This window comes from Schistocerca serialis, chromosome 5, assembly GCF_023864345.2.
Source record: "Schistocerca serialis cubense isolate TAMUIC-IGC-003099 chromosome 5, iqSchSeri2.2, whole genome shotgun sequence".
NCBI classification, from domain to species: domain Eukaryota; kingdom Metazoa; phylum Arthropoda; class Insecta; order Orthoptera; family Acrididae; genus Schistocerca; species Schistocerca serialis.
Window position 1 is genome coordinate 566,558,513 of NC_064642.1, and position 22,303 is coordinate 566,580,815.

The 22,303-nt window shown below is 43.5% G+C and overlaps 1 protein-coding gene across 1 annotated transcript; it reads right to left on the bottom strand.

Moving 5' to 3' along the window:
- Positions 1-1,115: 1,115 nt before the first annotated feature.
- LOC126482086 (putative defense protein) lies at positions 1,116-22,095 on the bottom strand. Its single transcript, XM_050106062.1, has 6 exons — positions 21,842-22,095; positions 16,227-16,438; positions 9,168-9,304; positions 6,934-7,025; positions 4,520-4,586; positions 1,116-1,552 (listed from the first exon to the last, which is right to left on the bottom strand). Exons 1-6 carry the CDS (start codon positions 22,093-22,095, stop codon positions 1,517-1,519), a joined length of 798 nt encoding a protein of 265 aa, XP_049962019.1. The 3' UTR covers positions 1,116-1,516.
- Positions 22,096-22,303: the final 208 nt, after the last annotated feature.

Genomic DNA, 22,303 nt, shown 5'->3' on the forward strand with positions numbered 1-22,303 from the left:
CTTCTTCCTGTTTTCTCGATTGATCTGTGTTCAGTTTTTCAAGGCCTATCCACTGTGCCAACGTATAACTAAATCTGAGGGGGGTGCGTTCGGAAGGTTCCCTTGTGAGCTACGCTGATTCAAGCTATATACAGTTTCTAACGATAATACTTGTTTCATTATGTTAAACCTTTACTGTAATATTATACCCCTTAATAAGCAGGTTATGACAGCGTTTTAAATTTGTAAATTTGGTCAATCATATGAAACTCTCTAAATCCTTTTTACCCTTGGAAGTCTTTAGAATGGCAACCAGCAACGGGCACAGTCCTCCGTGTACTGCCTTAGCCGTTTGGTGGTACAGATTATGGTCAAAATGTTTATCTGGACGAGCTATGGACGCCGCCTGCGACCGAACAAAAAATGGCTCTGAGCACTATGGGACTTAACATCTGTGGTCATCAGTCCCCCAGAACTTAGAACTACTTAAACCTAACTAACCTAAGGACATCACATACATCCATGCCCGAGGCAGGATTCGAACCTGCGACCGCAGCAGTCCCACGGTTCCGGACTGAGCACCTAGAACCGCTCGGCCACCGCGGCCGGCTGTGACCGAACAGGCAGCTGCTGCGTGGCGGTTGGAACAACTTTCTGGTTCGTGTTAGCAGTAAACGAAGGATACGTGCAAGTAAAACTGTGTCGTAGTTGCTTGTCGATAGAAGCTAAGTAGCGCTACCAACCAAACCCAGAGGAAGTACAGCGTTTCCAAAGTTATGATCCTCTTTTGCTTGGTTCACTGCTGAAACTTTTCGTGTATTTTGCGACGAATGAGATGTGCTTAGATGAAGCATTTCCAAGAAATCTGTATAACAATCATTTAGTTTTATCTTCTTTCGGCTTGTTTTTCGGTAGTAGTAGTGATAGATATTGATTTGTGTGAAAACCAGCACAGAACTTTTCAGTTCCTTTCAGAATTATCTGTACTTCATTAGATATTCAGATTCACCCTGTATACAGTACTTTGTGCTCTATCACTAATTTTCCGTCATAGCAACTGAGAAATATGGTTTGGAAGTTAAGAGTAACGTAATCAGCCTAGGAGAACGGGAATAAGGGCAAGTAAAAAACAAATCTTATTTTATATAGATAATATATTTCAGTTCAAGTCCTTAATACAAAATTTGTGGTGATAAACCTCATGCAGATTTAAATACTCAATCGTATGCGGTCGGCAGATCCATGTACAGTGCAGACTGGTTGCCATGTCCTGAACAAGATGGCGACGGAAGCACGCCACTTTGGGTAGCTGAGTTCCTTTGGTCTCTCCTGAAGCTCACTCGTATTTGCTACAAAAAGCTTATCAAGTCTCTCGTGCTGAAACGAATCGCTGATATCATGTAGCTAACGCCTCCGAGAAGCGATTACTGTACAATTTCTAGCAGTACAGTACGAAAAAATGATTGTACGTCGATTTTGTTATGTTATGAAGTTGATACTGGATATGTTCGTTGTTGGGACGACGTGTTTTCTGTTGTTAAGCGGCAACAGCGTTGTCAGTTGAGGTGACTTTCTGTAAAGAAACAAAAAAAAACAGTTAAGCTAGAGCATTACAACAGCTCATGAGTCTTATTGTAAGTTCTGATATGTGAGTATTAAACGCAGCTGTCCATGATGAGTGCAAGAATAGTGAATGACGAGGACGTCAGGTGTGGCTCCAGAACTTTTGGGACGAACTACTCTGAACAGAAATGATTTTACACAGTACAACAAAACGATGCTAACAAACTTGGAAGAGTTTGGTGAGTACCTTGAGGAACAAACTGAGAACGTGAACTCATCTCAAGAGTTGTCATCAACGGCGTAATACGTCGACGAAGTTACAGACGTCAGTGAGTTCCTTCATAAATTTGAACGTTGACGCCTCCGCACTTAGAAGTCTCTACAGTGCCTTTGTGATAACTGTGGACATGTTTAAGGCCATTAACGTCCTGAATGCTGTGATACTCATTTGGAGGATTTCACCTGCAGTGCGTGAGTCTACAAGCTTGCTTGTCCTGCTAAAGGGCGACCTACCGACAGGTACTGATCCCTACAACTCTGAAGAATTGTAATGTCTTTCGATGACATTTTCGAAGCAATAGCATGGTGACCAGACTAGGGTTTCCGTCCTCCATTTGTTCCTCTATATACTGTTTGTAACCCTTCGAAGTTTCTAGGTATCGTTTTTATTTTACACCCTGTGTTATCAAATGCTCTGTTTTCACCGGCTGCAGATAACAAGTACCTGCGAGTGTCTGTAACGTGCGGCTAGACTTGTGCTCTTCTGATAGATGACATGACGTGACGCGGTTGAGTTCTGACACAGGGGAGCATGACTCACAAGGAAGTGGCGACTGGAGCTGTCTGCTAGGTAGCAGACGACACTCCGACCTCTCCAGTTCGCGGAACGAGAGGCTGCGAAGTAAGTCGGCTAACAGAAGGATAGCAGGTGCTCTGCCGAGCTACTTCGAGTCGGGTTTTCTCCGTGCACTTAGCTGTTACTGGACGCTTCTGGGGTGAGGTGCCACGTGGAGTCAGAGGCCAAAAATTCATTCCACGGCCACGAAATACAGAAAGACCGTAAAATAAAAATGGGACAAGGAAGAGCGTCTAAACCTCCATTCTGTAGACAGACTTATGCTTATTAATTGAAGATGTAAGATTTGAAAATACCTATTGTCTTAAGGAATATGTAACTTCTAAACTTCTTAAGCGATTTTAAAGGACCAATTATCCCCACCCCGCAGATAGCGCTTGAACAGCACTATCGAAATACAGTTTCAAAATGTTTATTAATAATATACGTTTCGAACTATGAGCCAGAATGTTAATTCAGAGAATTAAAAAACTTATTTTAATGCGAAACAAATTATCAAACCTTTAAATGTAGCGACAGTGTGAATAAGTAGACTGCCATAGCTATCTGTAGTTGGCTCTGAGCACTACGGGACTCAACATCTGAGGTCATCAGTCCCCTAGAACTTAGAACTACTTAAACCTAACTAACCTAAGGACATCACACACATCCATGCCCGAGGCAGGATTCGAGCCTGCGACCGTAGCGGTCGCGCGGTTGCAGACTGTAGCGCCTAGAACCGCTCGGCCACTCCGGCCGGCTATTTGTAGTTCTCCAACTTTCATTATGTTTAATAATAAGTAATAGCAGGTAATGCTATCTTACTGAAAAAAATGTAAACAGTAAGGAAAAAATCTAATGACACCACGGGAAAGCTGGAAAAATTCGTCTAAATTCGCACGTCGTATTTGTAATGGAATAAGTTGAATGTAAATCTGAGAATTTCGCAACAACAGATCTCGTCTATTTAAGGTTCAAAATGGCTCTGAGCACTATGGGACTCAACTGCTGAGGTCATTAGTCCCCTAGAACTTAGAACTAGTTAAACCTAACTAACCTAAGGACATCACAAACATCCATGCCCGAGGCAGGATTCGAACCTGCGACCGTAGTGGTCTTGCGGTTCCAGACTGCAGCGCCTTTAACCGCACGGCCACTTCGGCCGGCCGTCTATTTAAGGGCGGCGGCCACATTTTCTGGGGACAAATTCCTTTGAGAGCTATACAAGGACGGGCGTCTGACTGAATGAGCGGTGTGTCATTTCAGCCGTTGAGAATTTTTCCAGGTTGTATGGTCGTGGTCCATGGAACTCTTCAAACCCTAACGTTTCGTCCAAGACTACGTTGGACATCTTCGGAGGTGCTCCTGATTGTGCTGAGTCTTGCACAACCAGGAGCACCCCCAAAAAGGTCCAACGTAGCCTTGGACGAAACTTCAGGGATTGAAGAGTTCCATGGACCACGGCCATACAACCCGCAAAAATTCACAGCAGCTGAAACATCCGGTCGTGAAAGCCTTCATTGTATGGTGTGTCATTTGTTTTTGCTAGTGAGTCGAACTTTTGAGGCAAAAGTTTCGCGGCCCTGTGTAAAAATTTGTGCAGGAGTTCTGAAAACAGTTTCGGCAGTTGGTTTCATGGATGAACTCTAAAGAGAGTCGCACTTGTAAAATTTTATGATAGTTACCTGCATGATATTAACTTTAAGTAGAACCGGATTTTGGCTTGTGAATTTTTTACAGTTAGCCTCAGGAACTTGAACTCTGAACAGTGCGATAGCGTGCCGGAATCATCACTTTCGTAATATCGTTCGGGTCCACCAATAGGCATCAACGTAGCCAACAAACACTACATCGGTCACGCACTTAATCCTTTTACTTGGGAAAACGCTAAAGGTTTTAGGACAGGCAAGTATGTGGCAAATGGATACGGAATAGCTGATGGTAACAGTGCTAAATATTACGATTTCTTATGTGACGTGGAGCCTGGAGAGACTTGGAAAACGAAAGAGCAGCTACAGGAACCACCCTGATTTGGCCCATCAGGTAAAACCATGGTTGTAGACATCACACTTAACTGCTACAACTGGAAATTGCGATCAACAGGCTGTTACCGCCGAGACTCCAGGCTGGTTGCATACGTACCGTGACGGTGATCTTCGGTGACGGGACACCGACCCAGAATTCGGAATAGCTCTTCACGAATGTGGCCCTGTAACAGAAGGAAGATCACGTGAAGAACATCCGAATAACTACTATACCACACTATAATGAGTGGCAACACACTGAAAGTTGGGTCTGAGTAAAAAATGTATCCACAGCAGTAATACTCTCTCTTCTTAGACGCACATCATAACTTAAAACTGCGCGAATGCATATCTTCGCTTATTCGCCATTCACTTGCTCTTTACTCCCATAATCAAACAATAAAAACCAAAGAGCGTGGAAAGAAATCGAACTTCCTGTTATGTTGCTGGGTAGCATGTCTTACGGTATTAAAAAGTAGAATGAAGAAACTAAAAAATATTAGAATATAAGAAGCTTGATTCTACCTCTTTGCGAACAAGCCGCTACGCGTAAGATACATTTCATTTTGAAAGGTCATGCATCGTATTTATTCGACACTGCCAAGCAGACTAACGTGAACTACGTTTAACTTTTCCTGCAAGCAGGAAAGCAAATTAGGACCTGTCATTAGTTTTACTGTTAAGCTGCACAGTTGTTGTCGTTTCAAGATTTTGGAGGAGGGAGGGAGGGGTTTTAGACAATTTTTTTAAGAAGTGGCAACATAACAGTTAGTCAGTGGTTACATTCACTCCACGTCCATGTCCGTCACGTTTAAATTGTATCATTACCGATAGGGAGGCCTCAGCCACTTTCATTAAGAAAAATGCAACTTGGGTGACATAGTCCAGTGACGTCACTATTTAGAGAAAAAAAAGTGTAACTACAAAGTTGAATTTCTTCTCAAGCTAATCACGTCTCCGTCCTCGTAAATTTATGAATCTTATTTACGGTTAGTTCAACAGTTGTTGTCATCTGTACTACGAAAAAGTGTGCACCGCAATAAATCGTGTCGCACCTCATTTGCTTCTTGTATGGAACGGAAACGAGACAACAGCACAGAACTGTCTCGTGCTTGGTTCCGGGAGCCGCCGTGAGTAACATTGTAACCAGATGGGCCTTATTCACAATTCACTAGTCACATCAGCAGATCGGCTTACGTTCTGCGCTACCGTCTATGAACGCGTTTAACGACCAGTGAATCAACAATTACAACAGTCATACAGAACCCGGATGTGTAGACGCTACTTCCTCATACGCCAGGATTATTTATTACGAACAACAATCAACGAGAGAATCCAGGCATCTATACATATAAAGAAGAGTTTCTGTTTGTTTGTAATTCATGCAAATCTACAGTTTTATTCCGATCTTGATGAAATTTAGCACATTTTACCTTCAAGACAAGAGAAAGGTCACTGTCTATATACGACTTCGTAATCTAACTTGATACATATATGTATGTAAGATATAAAGGGGGAAGATTATGACCAAAAGTCTCCAAAAATTCTTGGCTGATTTACGTCATATTTCTAAACGATCCTCTAATGAACATTTGGGCGTATGATTTACTTCAAAATTCCTGGTCGATTTACTTCCAATTTCTACAGTCAGATGAAACAATGAAGAAAATAAACGAAAACTAAATGCCTAACAAACGAAACGTATCGTGATCAACTGACTGTAATTCCTATCGGAGATTAAATTACAGTGGAAATGCCCGTCTTGCTGATAGTATGATCAGACGTCACTAGTTCACTGGACTAGCGGAAGTTCGAGAATCTGACAGAAACACGATTGAAAACTTTTATGTACTGATTAGTTACCGTTGTTACATACGCAGTGGGTCCGCCGCTCGTGGTCTCGCGGTAGCGTTCTCGCTTCCCGAGCACGGGGTCCCGGGTTCGATTCCCGGCGGGGTCAGGGATTTTCACCTGCCTCGAGATGACTGGGTGTTTGTGTTGTCCTCATCATTTCATCATCATCCAGGAAAGTGGCGAAATTGGACTGAGCAAAGATTGGATAATTGTACGGGCGCTGATAACCACGCAGTTGAGCGCCCCACAAACCAAACATCATCATCACACACATACGCAGTGGAACAAGGCTGGCTGTGAAGAACCTATTGCCAAACGTAAGAGGCCACCATCATCACGGGTTACGCAGCAGGCAAAGACATATTCATTCCCCGCATTCCGCTGATAACGTGATTTAAATATGTCCTTACATTTGAAGATGTTAAACATGCCGGGCACTGCAGCTGCTCTCGAAAAATTTTGCACTGCCACAACGCTCGTAAATTTTCTTCAGTAACTTGAAATTGCAGTTAATATCTGTATATCATTTATCTTCATGAATCATTAGAGTAGGATAAACATTACAAGACCAGGATTACCCGACCAGGCACATTCGCTTCCTAACTGTGAAGCGGATATATAGTAACAGCAAAGCAAGTGTTGTTCCCAGTCGACTACTAAATCTACCGGAAAACTTACGTGAAAACTATTTCACCGCCGTCGTTTGGTGCCTTCCAGTCGATATCCAGCGTCCTGAGCGGGGTCGTGTACGAGATGTACGAGTAGGCGTTCTGAAACAACAAAAGCAAAGAGTTACACAGCGGCGCACGCTATTTATCTGGTGAAGTTCTCAGAGCAATTTACAGTGTTTAGTACACGTACGAAGTGTATTTAGCACAACATACCATTTGTGGAGCAAGGACCAAAGTATAGAAAGGAACAGTACATACGGTTTGCCATTTTGTCTGGGGTTTCGAGAAAGCTGTTTCAACAAAATCTTTTCTAACAACTCTTGAGAAGGAAATCATATATTCAACCAGTGTTAGCAAGATGAAGAGATGTACCAGTACCGGTATTACCAGTACGCGTCAGCGCTACAGTTGCGTACACTCCATGAGGAAGGATAGTTCAGACCTGAAAGAGGAGACACCTAGGAGGAAACTACCGTCTGCAGTTCACAAGGAAGTTTTCAGATCCCTAAAGTGAAGAAAAGCTATGGAGCAATATGTGTTACTGAAACATTTTTGAAGGCTCTATGCTCTTTCCCTCAACTGCAGTCAAACTTTTTCAGTAACGAATAGAACAACTGTGGACAATTCTTAAAGGCCATTTGAAAATCAGTTATAATAAGACTAACCTATTGTCGATTGAGCACATCAAAAATAAGATAGTTTGGGAGAGTATTGTGCCAAGAGTGTAGTGTACTTAGGAACACAAGATGTTGCCAAGTCGGTATTCAGTCTAGTGAATGATTTTAATATCACATGAAAGAATGCGCAGTAGAGACTACCGCATCCATTGTCTGGCACTTTGTACCGTTATTGTATCTGTGAGATATCAGATCGTCATTTGAGCAGCCGTTGCAAGTATGTTTACTTCTACACATTCTAATCAAGTATAACATTCCAGAATGAAAAATGCTCCTATATAGCCCAAAAAGGCGACTATGTCCTTGGCAGAGTTAGGGACGTAAAATAAGGGAATTAGCTTGTCGACTTATCTAGTAGCTTCAAAGACATTGAAAACATTTTAACATATTCGTGCATTTTTACTTGTTGATATTGGTATCCAAGACATGTAATATAGTGTATCGTGTCAAGTAAAGTAAAATGATACATGATTTCATGTCTTATAACATAACATATGTCATTATGTCATCCAATATGGCATTTGTCACGCCGTTTCATTAAAGTGTAGACTGCAAGCATCCAGACTCTGGGATATTTCATGTTACAGATGCGCCCTTACTCTCTGATACTTCTTATTGTAGATGCATCCCGCTGTCTAGAAGCATACCATTTTGTGCCTTTTGGTTCTTACATCCCTCACCATACATGTAATACGGTATGATATTATACATTGTTTATTACAGAATTTCTTCTTCATGTAGAAGACAACCCGGCGAAGACTGCTCGAAATATTGCCCCTGTCATGGCACATTGTCACCGCTGGTCGTAGCGTGAAGCGGGAGACATGAAAAAGTGATCCGATTTGCAAATCTATTTTACATCTTGACGGTACATATCCTGACATGGGTTCCGAATGAAAACTTTATCTGCTAAGTCCACTCTACAACTCCTACAAGTCTATAAAGGGAATTGTATAACACACTGCGTAGGGTGACTTTTCGATCGTGCAGTTATGTCACCTGCAAAAAGAACGGATAATTTACAGACTGAAATTCCAGCCATTTTTCCGTTTTGCCATCCGTAGCCTAGCTAAGGATGGCAAAACGGAAAAAGAATAATTGTCAGAAACTTCTTATAGTGGGAACAGGCAGCAGTTGTTGGAACAAGTGTCCGTAAGGATGACTGCAAGATAAATTATGTTACACTTGCTCGGCGGCACTCGCCAAGTGGTTCTGCTTACCAAGTCCAGATAAAGTACCGGTACTTTTTTTCCAAAGTTAGGACCCTCTTTTGATTCGGCTGCAACTGAAACTTTTCGTGCGTTTTGCGATCAGTGTGCAACGTTTAGGTGAAGCAGCTCCACGAATCTGAATAATGTGATCACTTTACGTGTGGATTCTTCTTCTTGTTTACGAGTATGGCAAAAGAAAATTACCGATAGGTCCGTGTATATTGGACTGCGTGAAAAATGTTACATAACTTTACCATTTGTTTAAACATTATCTGTAGGTCGTTTGTTTCTCGAAGCTTGAATAAATCACCTCTGTGTATCCATATGCCTCGGTCCAAAAAGGCAATACTCACTTTGTGTCCGGGCGGGCAGTCGGTCAGGGCGATTTCCTTAGTTTCGCCGCTGGGCAGCACGAACTCGCCTACCGGCTCCTCTCCTCGACGAGCCTGCAGGTAGACGCCTAAGAACTCATCGACGCCCGATATGTGCACTGCAAGAAAAATATTGACGGTAACCAAATGTAACAAAAACTGCAGCAAATCACTTACAGAATAAGGATGTTGTGTCGAGTGGCAAAGAAGCCAAGCACAAACGCAAGGTGTATGTGAAGTATGTTAGCGGCAAGAAACAATCAATGTCTTCTCTGCACGATAGCAATGGAGATACTATCGAAGATAGTGCTGCCAAAGCAGAGTTACTAAACACAGCCTTCCGAAATGCCTACACAAAAGAAGACGAAGTAAATATTCCAGAATTCGAATAAAGGACAGCTGCCAACATGAGTAACGTAGAAGTAAATATCCTCGGAGTAGTGAAGCAACTTAAATCACTTAATAAAAGCAAGTCTTCTGGTCCACACTGTACACCAGTTAGGTTCCTTTCCGAGTATGCTGATGCATTAGTTCCATACTTAACAATCATATACAACCGTTCGCTCGACGAAAGATCCGTACCCAAACACTGGAAAGTTGCAAAGGTCACACCAATATTCAAGAAAGGTAGTAGGAGTAATCCACTAAATTACAGGCCCATATCGTTAACGTCGATATGCAGCAGGATTTTAGAACATATCTTGTGTTCGAAAATTATGAATTAGCTCGGAGAAAACGGTCTATTGACACACAGTCAACATGAGTTTAGAAAACATCGTTCCTGTGAAACGCAACTATCTCTTTATTCACATGAAGTGTTGAGTGCTATTGACAAGGGATTTCAGATGGATTCCGTATTTCTGGATTTCCGGAAGGCTTTTGACACTGTACCACAGAAGCGGCCCGTAGAGAAATTGCGTGCTTATGAATATCGTCTCAGTTATGTGACTGGATTTGTGATTTCCTGTCAGAGAGGTCACAGTTGGTAGTAATTGACGGAAAGTCATCGAGTAAAACAGAAGTGATTTCAGGCGTTCTTCAAGGTAGTGTTATAGGCCCTTTGCTGTTCCCTATCTACACTCCTGGAAATGGAAAAAAGAACACATTGACACCGGTGTGTCAGACCCACCATACTTGCTCCGGACACTGCGAGAGGGCTGTACAAGCAATGATCACACGCACGGCACAACGGACACACCAGGAACCGCGGTGTTGGCCGTCGAATGGCGCTAGCTGCGCAGCATTTGTGCACCGCCGCCGTCAGTGTCAGCCAGTTTGCCGTGGCATACGGAGCTCCATCGCAGTCTTTAACACTGGTAGCATGCCGTGACAGCGTGGACGTGAACCGTATGTGCAGTTGACGGACTTTGAGTGAGGGCGTATAGTGGGCATGCGGGAGGCCGGGTGGACGTACCGCCGAATTGCTCAACACGTGGGGCGTGAGGTCTCCACAGTACATCGATGTTGTCGCCAGTGGTCGGCGGAAGGTGCACGTGCCCGTCGACCTGGGACCGGACCGCAGCGACGCACGGATGCACGCCAAGACCGTAGGATCCTACGCAGTGCCGTAGGGGACCGCACCGCCACTTCCCAGCAAATTAGGGACACTGTTGCTCCTGGGGTATCGGCGAGCACCATTCGCAACCGTCTCCATGAAGCTGGGCTACGGTCCCGCACACCGTTAGGCCGTCTTCCGCTCACGCCCCAACATCGTGCAGCCCGCTTCCAGTGGTGTCGCGACAGGCGTGAATGGAGGGACGAATGGAGACGTGTCGTCTTCAGCGATGAGAGTCGCTTCTGCCTTGGTGCCAGTGATGGTCGTATGCGTGTTTGGCGCCGTGCAGGTGAGCGCCACAATCAGGACTGCATACGACCGAGGCACACAGGGCCAACACCCGGCATCATGGTGTGGGGAGCGATCTCCTACACTGGCCGTACACCACTGGTGATCGTCGAGGGGACACTGAATAGTGCACGGTGCATCCAAACCGTCATCGAACCCATCGTTCTACCATTCCTAGACCGGCAAGGGAAGTTGCTGTTCCAACAGGACAATGCACGTCCGCATGTATCCCGTGCCACCCAACGTGCTCTAGAAGGTGTAAGTCAACTACCCTGGCCAGCAAGATCTCCGGATCTGTCCCCCATTGAGCATGTTTGGGACTGGATGAAGCGTCGTCTCACGCGGTCTGCACGTCCAGCACGAACGCTGGTCCAACTGAGGCGCCAGGTGGAAATGGCATGGCAAGCCGTTCCACAGGACTACATCCAGCATCTCTACGATCGTCTCCATGGGAGAATAGCAGCCTGCATTGCTGCGAAAGGTGGATATACACTGTACTAGTGCCGACATTGTGCATGCTCTGTTGCCTGTGTCTATGTGCCTGTGGTTCTGTCAGTGTGATCATGTGATGTATCTGACCCCAGGAATGTGTCAATAAAGTTTCCCCTTCCTGGGACAATGAATTCACGGCGTTCTTATTTCAATTTCCAGGAGTGTATATAAACGATTTTGTAGACAATCTGAGCAGCCGATTTCGGTTGTTTGCAGATGATGCTGTCGTTTACCGACTAATAAAGTCATCAGAAGACTAATACAAACTGCAAAACGATTTAGAAAAGATATCTGAATGGTGCGAAAAGTGGCAGTTGACCATAAATAACGAAAAGTGTGAGGTCGTCCACATGAGTGTTAAACGGAGCTCGCTAAACTTCGGTTACACGATAAATCAGTCTAATCTAAAAGCCGTAAATTCAACTAAATACCTAAGTATAGGAGAGTGTGTCACACATTATACAGGATTTGGGGTGAACACCATTAAAACAATGGCGTTTTTCGTTGCGGCGGAATCTTCTCACGAAATTCCAATCACCAACTTTCTCCTCCGAATGCGAAAATATTTTGTTGACACCGACCTACATAGGGAGGAACGATCGCCAAGATAAAATAAGGGAAATCAGAGCTCGCACGGAAAGACACAGGTGTTCATTCTTTCCGCGCGCTATACGGGATTGCAATAACAGAGAATTGTGAAGGTGGTTCGATGAACCCTCTGCCAGGCATTTAAATGTGATCTGCAGAGTATCCATGTAGATGTAGAAGGTGCATAATTGTAAAATAAAAAAAAAAAAGGAAGATTAGGTTATGGCGTCGCGTAGACGACGAGGTCATTAGAGGTGGAGCACGTGGCATTTACAGAAAACGTTCTGAAACCAAATCTGGATGGTCATACGGGGCTTGAACTGCTGTCCTTCTGAATGGGGTCCAGTGTCTTAGAAATTCGCCACTTCGATCGTGCATTAACTGCAGTTAATGCTGTTTGGTTGTTAATAGGGTTCAGTGTGAGAAAGTATCTCTTAATAACGTCCGAATCCGTACAGGGGTTGGACAAAAATAACGAAACATCGGCAGAAATGCATGTTTAAACATGAAAGCAGATGCGCTGTTGAACTGACGACGAATGGTACTTCTGTAGTGGGCTTCAATACGTTGCAAGTGTCATTCGTGGTCAGAACAGTGTTCTGCGTAATTGTGAGTATATTTTGTCACAGCTAAGTGAATTCGAACTTGGGAAAATTGCTAGTGTTCGTATGGTGCTTCCGTAAACGTGGACACGGAAGTGTTTGGTGTTTCAAGAGGCAACGTATCGAAGATTTGTACAGATTTGGACAGCCATATAGTGGAATTCCACGGTACCTATTGTTACTTTGCAAGGTCGCATACTGCCAAGGATTACATGACTATTTCTGTGGACCGGGTCCATCCTATGGTAGAATGTTTATTCGCCAACGGTGATGTTGTGCTCCAAGATGACATGGCCCCTCCTGACACAGCCCGCATCATTCAGGACTGGTTTTGTGAGCTAGAGGATGAATTGTCGTATCTCCCCTGGCCACCACGGCCACCAGAGCTCAATATTATTGAGCCGTTTTCGTCTACTTCGTAGAGGAGGGCGATTGATTGCTATTCATCTCCGTTACACGAATGTGCCACTATTTTGCAGGAAGAATGGTTTAATATTTGCTTGAAAAGCACATAGGACTCTTATTTATCCATCCTGAGATGAGTGGAAGCTCTTCTGAATACCAACAGGTTTCCTACACTGCCCTACGCATAGTAATGCGTTCCGTTTTTGGTGTTTCCATAATTTTGTCTAACTCCTATACATTTGGTTACTGACTCGTCAGGGAGGAGAACGTTCATCTGGAAAAAGTGTGGATTCTTTGCGGCCGGCCGGTGTGGCCGAGCGGTTCTAGGCGCTTCAGTCTGGAACCGCGCGACCGCTACGATCGCAGGTTCGAATCCTGCCTCGGGCATGGATGTGTCTCATGTCCTTAGGTTAGTTAGGTTTAAGTACGTAGTTCTAAGTTCTAGGTGACTGATGACCTGAGATGTTAAGTCCCATAGTGCTCAGAGCCATTTGAACCATTTGATTCTTTGCGATGGTCGACGTCAGAATCATGGCTCAAATGGCTCTGGGCGGACTTAACTGCTGAGGTCATCAGTCCCCTAGAACTTAGAACTACTTAAACCTAACTAACCTAAGGACAACACAAACGTAGATGCCCGAGGCAGGATTCGAACCTGCGACCGTAGCAGTCGCGCGGCTCCAGACTGTAGCGCCTAAAACCGCTCGGCCACTCCGGCCGGCATCAGAATTATCTTCAGTTGCGATCTTATTAAAAAAAACCACCGCTGTAGCGGTTTCGTAAACTACATAGGGTGTCGTACGATGTACTCATAAATGCAGCAAGATTGCCAAACGATGAAGTAATTTCAACAATGGCAGAAATTCTAGTGTGTATAAGAAAACTTGAAAACAAACATGTCATTTTGCTACAGAATAACAACATTATTTAAATCTTGGCGCTCAGTTCGGAACTGCGCGATTGCTACGGTCGCAGGTTCGAATCCTGCCTCGGGCATGGATGTGTGTGATGTCCTTAGGTTAGTTAGGTTTAAGTAGTTCTAAGTTCTAGGGGACTGATGACCAAAGCTGTTAAGTCCCATAGTGCTCAGAGCCATTTGAACCCATTTTGAAATCTTGGACGGGCGTGATTACTCATTAAGTAAACGTGACGATAAATAAATTAAAATGCTAAACGTAATATTAACTAACGTAACATGTTAACATGTAAGCGCTCGACATTTTCGGCTTTGTCGGATTAGAAACAATTGTAGCTTCAGCAGAACCTACACAGTCGCTCCAGTCGCAATACAGTCACATGCGTTACGCATGTGCAGCTATAGAAAAGCTTATAGTGCTTCACGGTATCAAACATTGAAAACGTGGTTTATGACAGAGTCGATATAAACACAGCCTAAAGCACGAGGAAATGGTGAATACCTAAAGCGCGACTTCACTGTTGATGTATTAAGTGAGTTGTAAATACTTATCTCTCCGGTTCCAACACATATGAGCCTACATGTTCAGCCAATTCTACATATTTTATTCACTCAATAAGCTTCGACTCCCCCCTGTTCTAATGTTTAAAATATTTTGTGGCTGGAAAAGGTTTTCAGTCGAATGAAGGGGTTTTGGTGGTCGCAGATGGGTATTTTGCATATCTTCGAGAATTGCTTCAAACGACAGAGAAACCACCCACTTTTTATATAAATTTAATGATGGCAAGAAACATTTAGGGATTTCGCCTATCTTCAGTTGGAATAATACAGTTCGGTCTTCATCATTATTATGTTTATGTAGACTGCATTTTGAAGAACGCTACAGTTTCCTTTACCAAAGTTCCTACTTCATATGTATATTTATATGAAATTTGCAGTTAGAAGCACTTCATTCTGTATTATAAATGTACGACTTGGAAAATGGAATAGATAAAGGGAACGAAGTTTTGTAAACGCCTTCTGCAATGTTAGTTATATAGACAAACACAATTATGATAATAATCGTATTGCACCAATTGTAGACAGACGAAATCACAAAGCCTTTATTGGCGTAAATTAAGTTATGTGGGGATATTCATAAGTATCTCCAGCGTTTGAGAGTACGAGTGCTTGAAAACTGAAAGGCATACAGAAAGTAGGAACATATCGCTGGATAGAGCATCTCTCCAAGTTTTTAATGCTTACTACAGGTGTTCAGTTTGGACACCATTGGTCACGCGGTAAACGTCAGCACTTGAGTGAAAATCATTTAAGTCGCTGACATGAAATGCCCGGAAAAGTGAGACAGCAAACCGCTTTGGAGCGCTATTCACTGGCCTGTTTATCTGTAGGCGCAAGCTAATTCGGTATGACAATAAGGGGAGGATTATTTGTCTACATGTTCTGTCTCGCTTGTCACCTGTGCAGCTGTGCCAGGAGGCGTATTACAAACCGAAACTAGGAGAAATTCTCTCCTCTTATATTTGTCATTTTTCGGTGTGTCTTTCAGTTTTCACGAAGTGGTCTTCTACAGCCAGTATGTACTGATCAGTACCACGTGTGTCTGCTTTCTTAGCTGAGTGGTCAGAGTATCTGACCAATGCAAACGGCCCAAGTTCGATTCCCGGCCGGGTCGGAGGTTCCTGCACTCGGAAGCCGAGTGTTATCATCGACAAGCAAGTCGCCCAATGTTGCGTCAACTGCAAAGACATGCAACTCGGCGGCCGAGCTTCCTCGGCGAGGAAGTCGTTAGGGAATTCAATATTCCGAGATCCACAGTGTCAGGTGGGGACTCCCGATCATCAGTTCCACCGATCATTTCACTTTTTCAGTAGCACTGTATAAAAATGGATGGTTGGTTGCTATATTTCTGCAAGTAACAGGTAATTCAATCCACAGCCACGGAGGTTCACCACAAGTATGACGGATAAATTAATCATTCCAGAACTGCGTTACAGACACGGAGTATATTAGAGGAATAAAATGGGGAGGATTGAATTTACCTGAAACAGGAACTACGTTGAACATGAACGGGTATTTTAACTCTTTCTCTGTCAGGGTGAAAAATTAGGTCTTTGTGCTTCTGGAGCACGCGCAGTAAAATATGGCGTGGGAGTGTCACAATACCAACTTCTTAAGGAACTGTTGCGTCTTACCTTTGACGGTGTCTCCGCCATTGACAGATGTCGGCGCCGCCGTGATGGTGTAGGGTGAAGGGTCTGTTCTGGGCTCCGCGTTGCCGTGGAGAGGCCTCATGGTTTTGCACACGCTGGGCAGTACAGGCCGGTGGTCAAACCGCGGAGATGCAGGAGCGGCCAACGCCGCCGACGCCATCAGGAGTACAGTAGCCACCACCAGCTTCATCCTGCTGGAACCACATGCAAACGTTTCAGTGAACGCTGCTCTGCTAGCCCTGCGCGCCTACACTGAGGTGCAAAGCGATATGCACGTATACAAAGGGCGCTAGTGTCGTGTACGCAAGGTATAAAAGGGCAGTGCATTGGCGCAGCTGTCATTTGTACACAAGTGATTCCTGTGAAAAGGTTTTGGACTTGATTCTGGCCCCAAGACGGGAATTAACAAATTCTGAACGTGGAGTGGTAGTTGGAGCTACATGAATGGGACATTCTTTTTCGGAAATCGTTAGTGAATTCAATATTCCGAGATCCATAGGGTCAAGAGCGTGCTGAGAATACCAAAATTACCTCTCATCACGTGGCCGATATCCTACACTTAACGACCGAGAGCAGCGACGTTCGCGTAGAGTTCTCAGTGCTAACAGACAAGCAACGATCAATGTTGAATTTTCGACGAACGTATCTGTTTGGAGAATGCAGCGAAATTGCTTTAAAGGCCTATGGCGCCAGACCACCGACGCGAGTGTCTTTGCTAACAGCACTATATCGCCAGCAGCGCTTTCCCTGGATTCGTGACCATATCGGCTGGACCCTGGACGAGTGGAAAATCGTGGTCTGATCAGATGGGTTCCGATTTCAGATGATAAGAGCTGATAGTAGGGATCGAACCTGGCGCAGACCCCACGAAGCCATTGACTCAAGCTGGTGGTGGCTCCATAATGTTGTGGACTGTGTTTACATGGAATGGACTGAGTCCTCTGACCCAACTCACCTGACCTTTCACTGTAAACGGTTATCTTGGGCTACTTGGAGATCGTTTGCAGCCATTCGTGGACTTCATGTTCTCAAACGACGATGAAATTTCTATGGGTGACAAATCGCCATGTCACCGGGCCCCAATTGTTCGTGATTGTTATGGACAATTCGAGAGAATGAACGGACACCTCCCAGATCATCTGACATGGATCCCATCGAACATTTATGGGACCTAATCGAGAGATGAGTTCGAGCATAAAATCCTTTATCGGAAACACTTTCGCAATTGTGGACGGCTATAGAGGAAGTGTGGCACAATATTTCTGCAAGTGACTTGCAACGACTTGTTGAGACCATACCATGTCGAGTCGCTGCACTAAGCCGGGCAAAAGGAGGTCCGACACGATATTAGCAGATATCCCATGACTTTTGTCACATCAGTGCAAAGCGCACTGCTTCTCTAAATGGTTCAAATGGCTCTGAGCACTATGGGACTTAACATCTATGGTCATCAGTCCCCTAGAACTTAGAACTACTTAAACCTAACTAACCTAAGGACAGCACACAACACCCAGCCATCACGAGGCAGAGAAAATCCCTGACCCCGCCGGGAATCGAACCCGGGAACCCGGGCGTGGGAAGCGAGAACGCTACCGCACGACCACGAGATGCGGGCAACACTGCTTCTCTGGCACGAACAACCGAGACGTCTGCCGTAATAACTGAACCTATTTTAAGTAAATTAGAGGTGTACCGTTTCATTTTGTGGCAGTCCTCTCCCGTCGCTTTCTGGATGATGTTAATTAAGTCCATGGTTCATTAACCACTTTGACGACTGTGCCGGCGTTGCTCATTCGGATGAATGGACGACAGACGGTCGTCAGGATTAATGTTGCTCGGCGGTTCCTCGGCAAGTGTAACAGCTCGCATTACTCAAAATATTGTTAGTCGTTATGGGTTCGATCCTACTTCTAGGTTTGAACAGCAATATGGTGACAGTTGAGGGATTCCATAGCTGCAAGATGGTTGAGGATAGCACCACACAATGTTATTTGGGCTGATTGCGGAAAGGACTTTTTGAACATACGAATCCTGGAAATAACTGGGTAATTAGTTAGTTACACTTTCCACAAATCATTTGAACGATTCATTTATCAAAGCGTTGTGTAACGAGTCTATGTACAGGATATGTGTACTTCATTAGTGTTAACATTAACGAACATATTTTTTAGTCCTACTCATGCACACTACTAGTTTTTAAACAAAAATTTATCCATAGAATGGAAGAAGCTCTCTGGAATAAATGATTTAAAGTGCGATTCTAAACTTATTTTGCTGTCAGAACATGTTGTTGGACATAAGATGAACAAAAAATTTGTTGTTACATATTGAACAACTTTCAGAGCCACTACTATTCTCAAATTTTGATGAATTTTTTGTGACTAATTTCATTATCGACTATAGGTACTGTGATGGTACAGTTAAAATGTATGACTACCGCTGGTAAATACTGCATACTATTCTTACTGCTCGCTTTTCTTCAATCATTACCTTCTTTATAAGTAATCAGTTACCTCAGAAAATTATTCCAGAAGACACTACTGAGTGAAAATAAGCAAAATAAGTCAGAGATTGATTCGTTTGTTTCCAAGACTAGCAGTTGTGCGGAGAGCAAAAGTAAATGAACTGAACTGTTTTAGCAGCTCAGTAATAGGCTTTTTCTGGTTAACTTTTCATCAATAGCTACACTAAAAAACTTGAAGCAATCTGCCCTGTTTACTAACTCCTGTTCATATGCTATATCAATTGTTGGTATGACTTTATTTGTCCTACACAACAGAATACAGTGTGTTTTCTCCAAAATTCGTAATTATTCTCTTATGAACACTCTGTGACGAAAAAGACTGAATATAATTCAGTTGGTTCTAACGTCACACTCTTCTAGCCTTTGCAGATGACTTAAAAATATTTTTGGTCTAGCGGTTCTAGGCGCTCAGTCCGGCACCACGGGACTGCTACGGTCGCAGGTTCGAATCCTGTCTCGGGCATGGATGTGTGTGATGTCCTTAGGTTAGTTAGGTTTAAGTAGTTCTACGTTCTAGGGGACTGATGACCACAGATGTGCTCAGAGCTATTTGAACCATTTTTAAAAATATTTTCGGAAACAACGCTACAGCAGTTGAGCAAATCAACGTGTTGAAAGATGCCGTTGAAAAAGCTGGATTGCAGATCTTTCCAAGGGAATAGAATTCTTAAAGAGCATTAAAAAGGCTCCAAAATTCATAAGCACAAGATATGGTAGAATTAAGAAAGTGAATAAATTTAACTAACTGGGGAAAACAGTAAATCCAAACGGTATAGGTAGAGAAGTGGACAAAAGTGGGGCGCAAATAATGGAAATAGCTTGTCAATTAACGAAGAAAATTTATTATAAAAATCACCCTTAGCAAAAAAAAAAACCGTACAATGCTCTTATAAAACCGGAGTGCCTTTATGCAGCGTAATGTTGACTCCTCAACAAAAGGGGAGAAATTGAAGAGTTGGTGATAAAGTAAAGGAATTTACTGTGGAAAATACATGGGTTAAAAAAAGGTGGAAGCACATGGGCCATGAGTGAGAAGAAGTAATGAAGAGTTCTACATGGAAGCTGAAAAACTATGTGCTGCTCTCAGGAAAAGGAGAATTTCATGTTACGGTCTCTTGGTTCCAATGAGCCGGGAAAGACTGACTAAAGAAATATTTGACAAAAACCGCAAAACGCAAGTCAGTTGGTTCTGAAAATTGGAAGAGGAATCGGAAAAAATTAACGTTACGAAAGCAGAAATTCTAGACAGGCCAACTTTTCGAAACAAGATTAGGAAGTCCAAGGCTTTTTAGGAAACGGTCAGGAAGCGCTTCATTGAATGGACAGATGAAATAAGAAAAGAAGACAGTGGAAGAATGAAGAAATACTGAAAAGATAGAATCAGCAAAGAAGACAAGTTCATGAGGACGCAGTGTGGTCCATAGACGGCTGAAATCGAAGAAAGAAGAATATAAGAACGGCCACAGCCAGCCTTAAGTCGATTGAAAGCGCCCAAAAACTGGTTGACGCACGAAGTTTTGCTACCAGAAATAGTGATTTCTGACCGCGATTCAAGATCAAGCCATAGAGACGAGGAATTGCCAGAAGTCTTGCTGCAGAAGCAAGTATTAGATGACAACTGCGGGAAGTGTGGGACTCAGAAGAGACCATATCACACATTTCATTTGGTTGTAAATCTCTGACAACCACGGAATATTTGTTAAGGCAGGATGAGTCACCAAAATAATGGGACAGAAATACTACTTAATGAAAGGCTTTCTCGCATGCTACGGACATGATCCTCTCACTGTTCTAGAAAATTACAGTACTAACTGGAACCACAGAACAGCATCTGATAAGGCGATCACATGCAGTTGATCTGACGTAAAAATGATCTTGAAAGCTGAACAAGATGCCTTCCTCATAATGCAGTCAGAAGTTGCCCAATTGTATCTGGCAGAAGAGATAAAAGGCATGTGGGAAAAGAAGTCTGTGGACATCGTTCCACTGCTAAATTGAACACCAGTGTTATCCCAAAACGAACTGTGAACCGTCTACATGGTCTAAAAATGCATTCTTCGCTCTGACGGCAGCTGCAAAAGTACAGTTCTACTGAATACCTGCAGAATATTTCGTCGGGTTCTGGGAGTACACAGTTAAATCACTGAAAAATTGTTTTTAAGTCATCATCATTAGGGCAGTACAATGTAAAAATGAGTTAGGCAATAAATAATAACATAAATATTAAAAACCTAAAATTTTAATATGCATTTGAAAATGTAAGAATAAGCTATAAATCCGTAGGGATAGAGATACTTGTAAGGTGGCTTATTAAAAAATTAATTGGTGCAATACAAACTACAGATGTTTGGAAGATGAGAAGTACGAGGAGATATACAGAAAATATTCGAAAGAGTGGCAAAGCGAAGGTTAATCTGCTTTGCGCACATCTACAGAATGAAGGAGAACAGCCTAAAGAAATTAATACTCCCGCACTTTTGGAAAAACATGTCAGCGACAGCATGGATTACAGAATAGGAAGGGAACTAGAAAGAAACAGTATCGTCAGAAATAACAGAAACTTTCTTTAACACTAAAATACTAAATATAAAACCTTCAAAAAAGAAAAAATAAGAAATAAGGAAGAATGAGTGTGGAAGAAAGGTTAAGCTATGGAAAGGCGACGAAGTGTAGACCAGAAACAGGAGAAGAAAACACGGGTAAACGATGGAGTACTGGAAACAACGGAGATAGGAGTAGCAAGTAGCAGCAGTTTAGTGACCCCATCAAATAATTATAGTTCACTTCGGCAATTCATGTACAGATATAGTGACCTCCCACATTACTAAAACATAACGCATTGTAAAACTCTAAATCTTGGAGTGGCCCTGAACTAGGAAACATTGCTCTACTGCATATAGTCCTCAAGTGAAATTCTAAGCTGTTGAAAAAAGTGACATTCTATGCTGCTGAAAAAACAAGAAAACGTACATAAGACATGCGTAAAGAAAAACTACGCTCAAGCAATAATTGTCCAGTACGTGGACCAGAATGACACGAAGCTCAGCCAGCAGCAACAGCAGCGGGGACTGACCTGTTAGCGAGTGAGTCGAGTGCGTAGTCTGAACAGAGGCAGATGGTGCAGTCGCTGTGCATGCTGTCCGCTGCGGCGGCGGGGCTTTTATACAGCGCGAGGGCCTCCGCTACTTCCTCGGTGACCCACACGCACCGCTCCGCTGACTTCGCCGATAACAGCCTACCCCTCCGTCCGCTACTTCCCCCTCTCCCAGCTCGCCTTCCGCAGTGTGACCCTGTCAGTCTCTGAATCGCCTCTGGTGAACTTCTCATTACAGTTGCTGCTGTACGCGCTGCAACATTCGGATAAGCCACTTTGCGTGGAAAGTGCCAACCGCTGAAGATTTGATTTCGGCCACATTTAATCAATATGGTGGAGAAACAGTACGGTACCAGTTCAACGTGCTATTCTATTTGAGGGCGGCTTGGTCAACGGCGATGTATCATTTCTTATTGGGTTACCAGTAGGATTTTTGTAGAA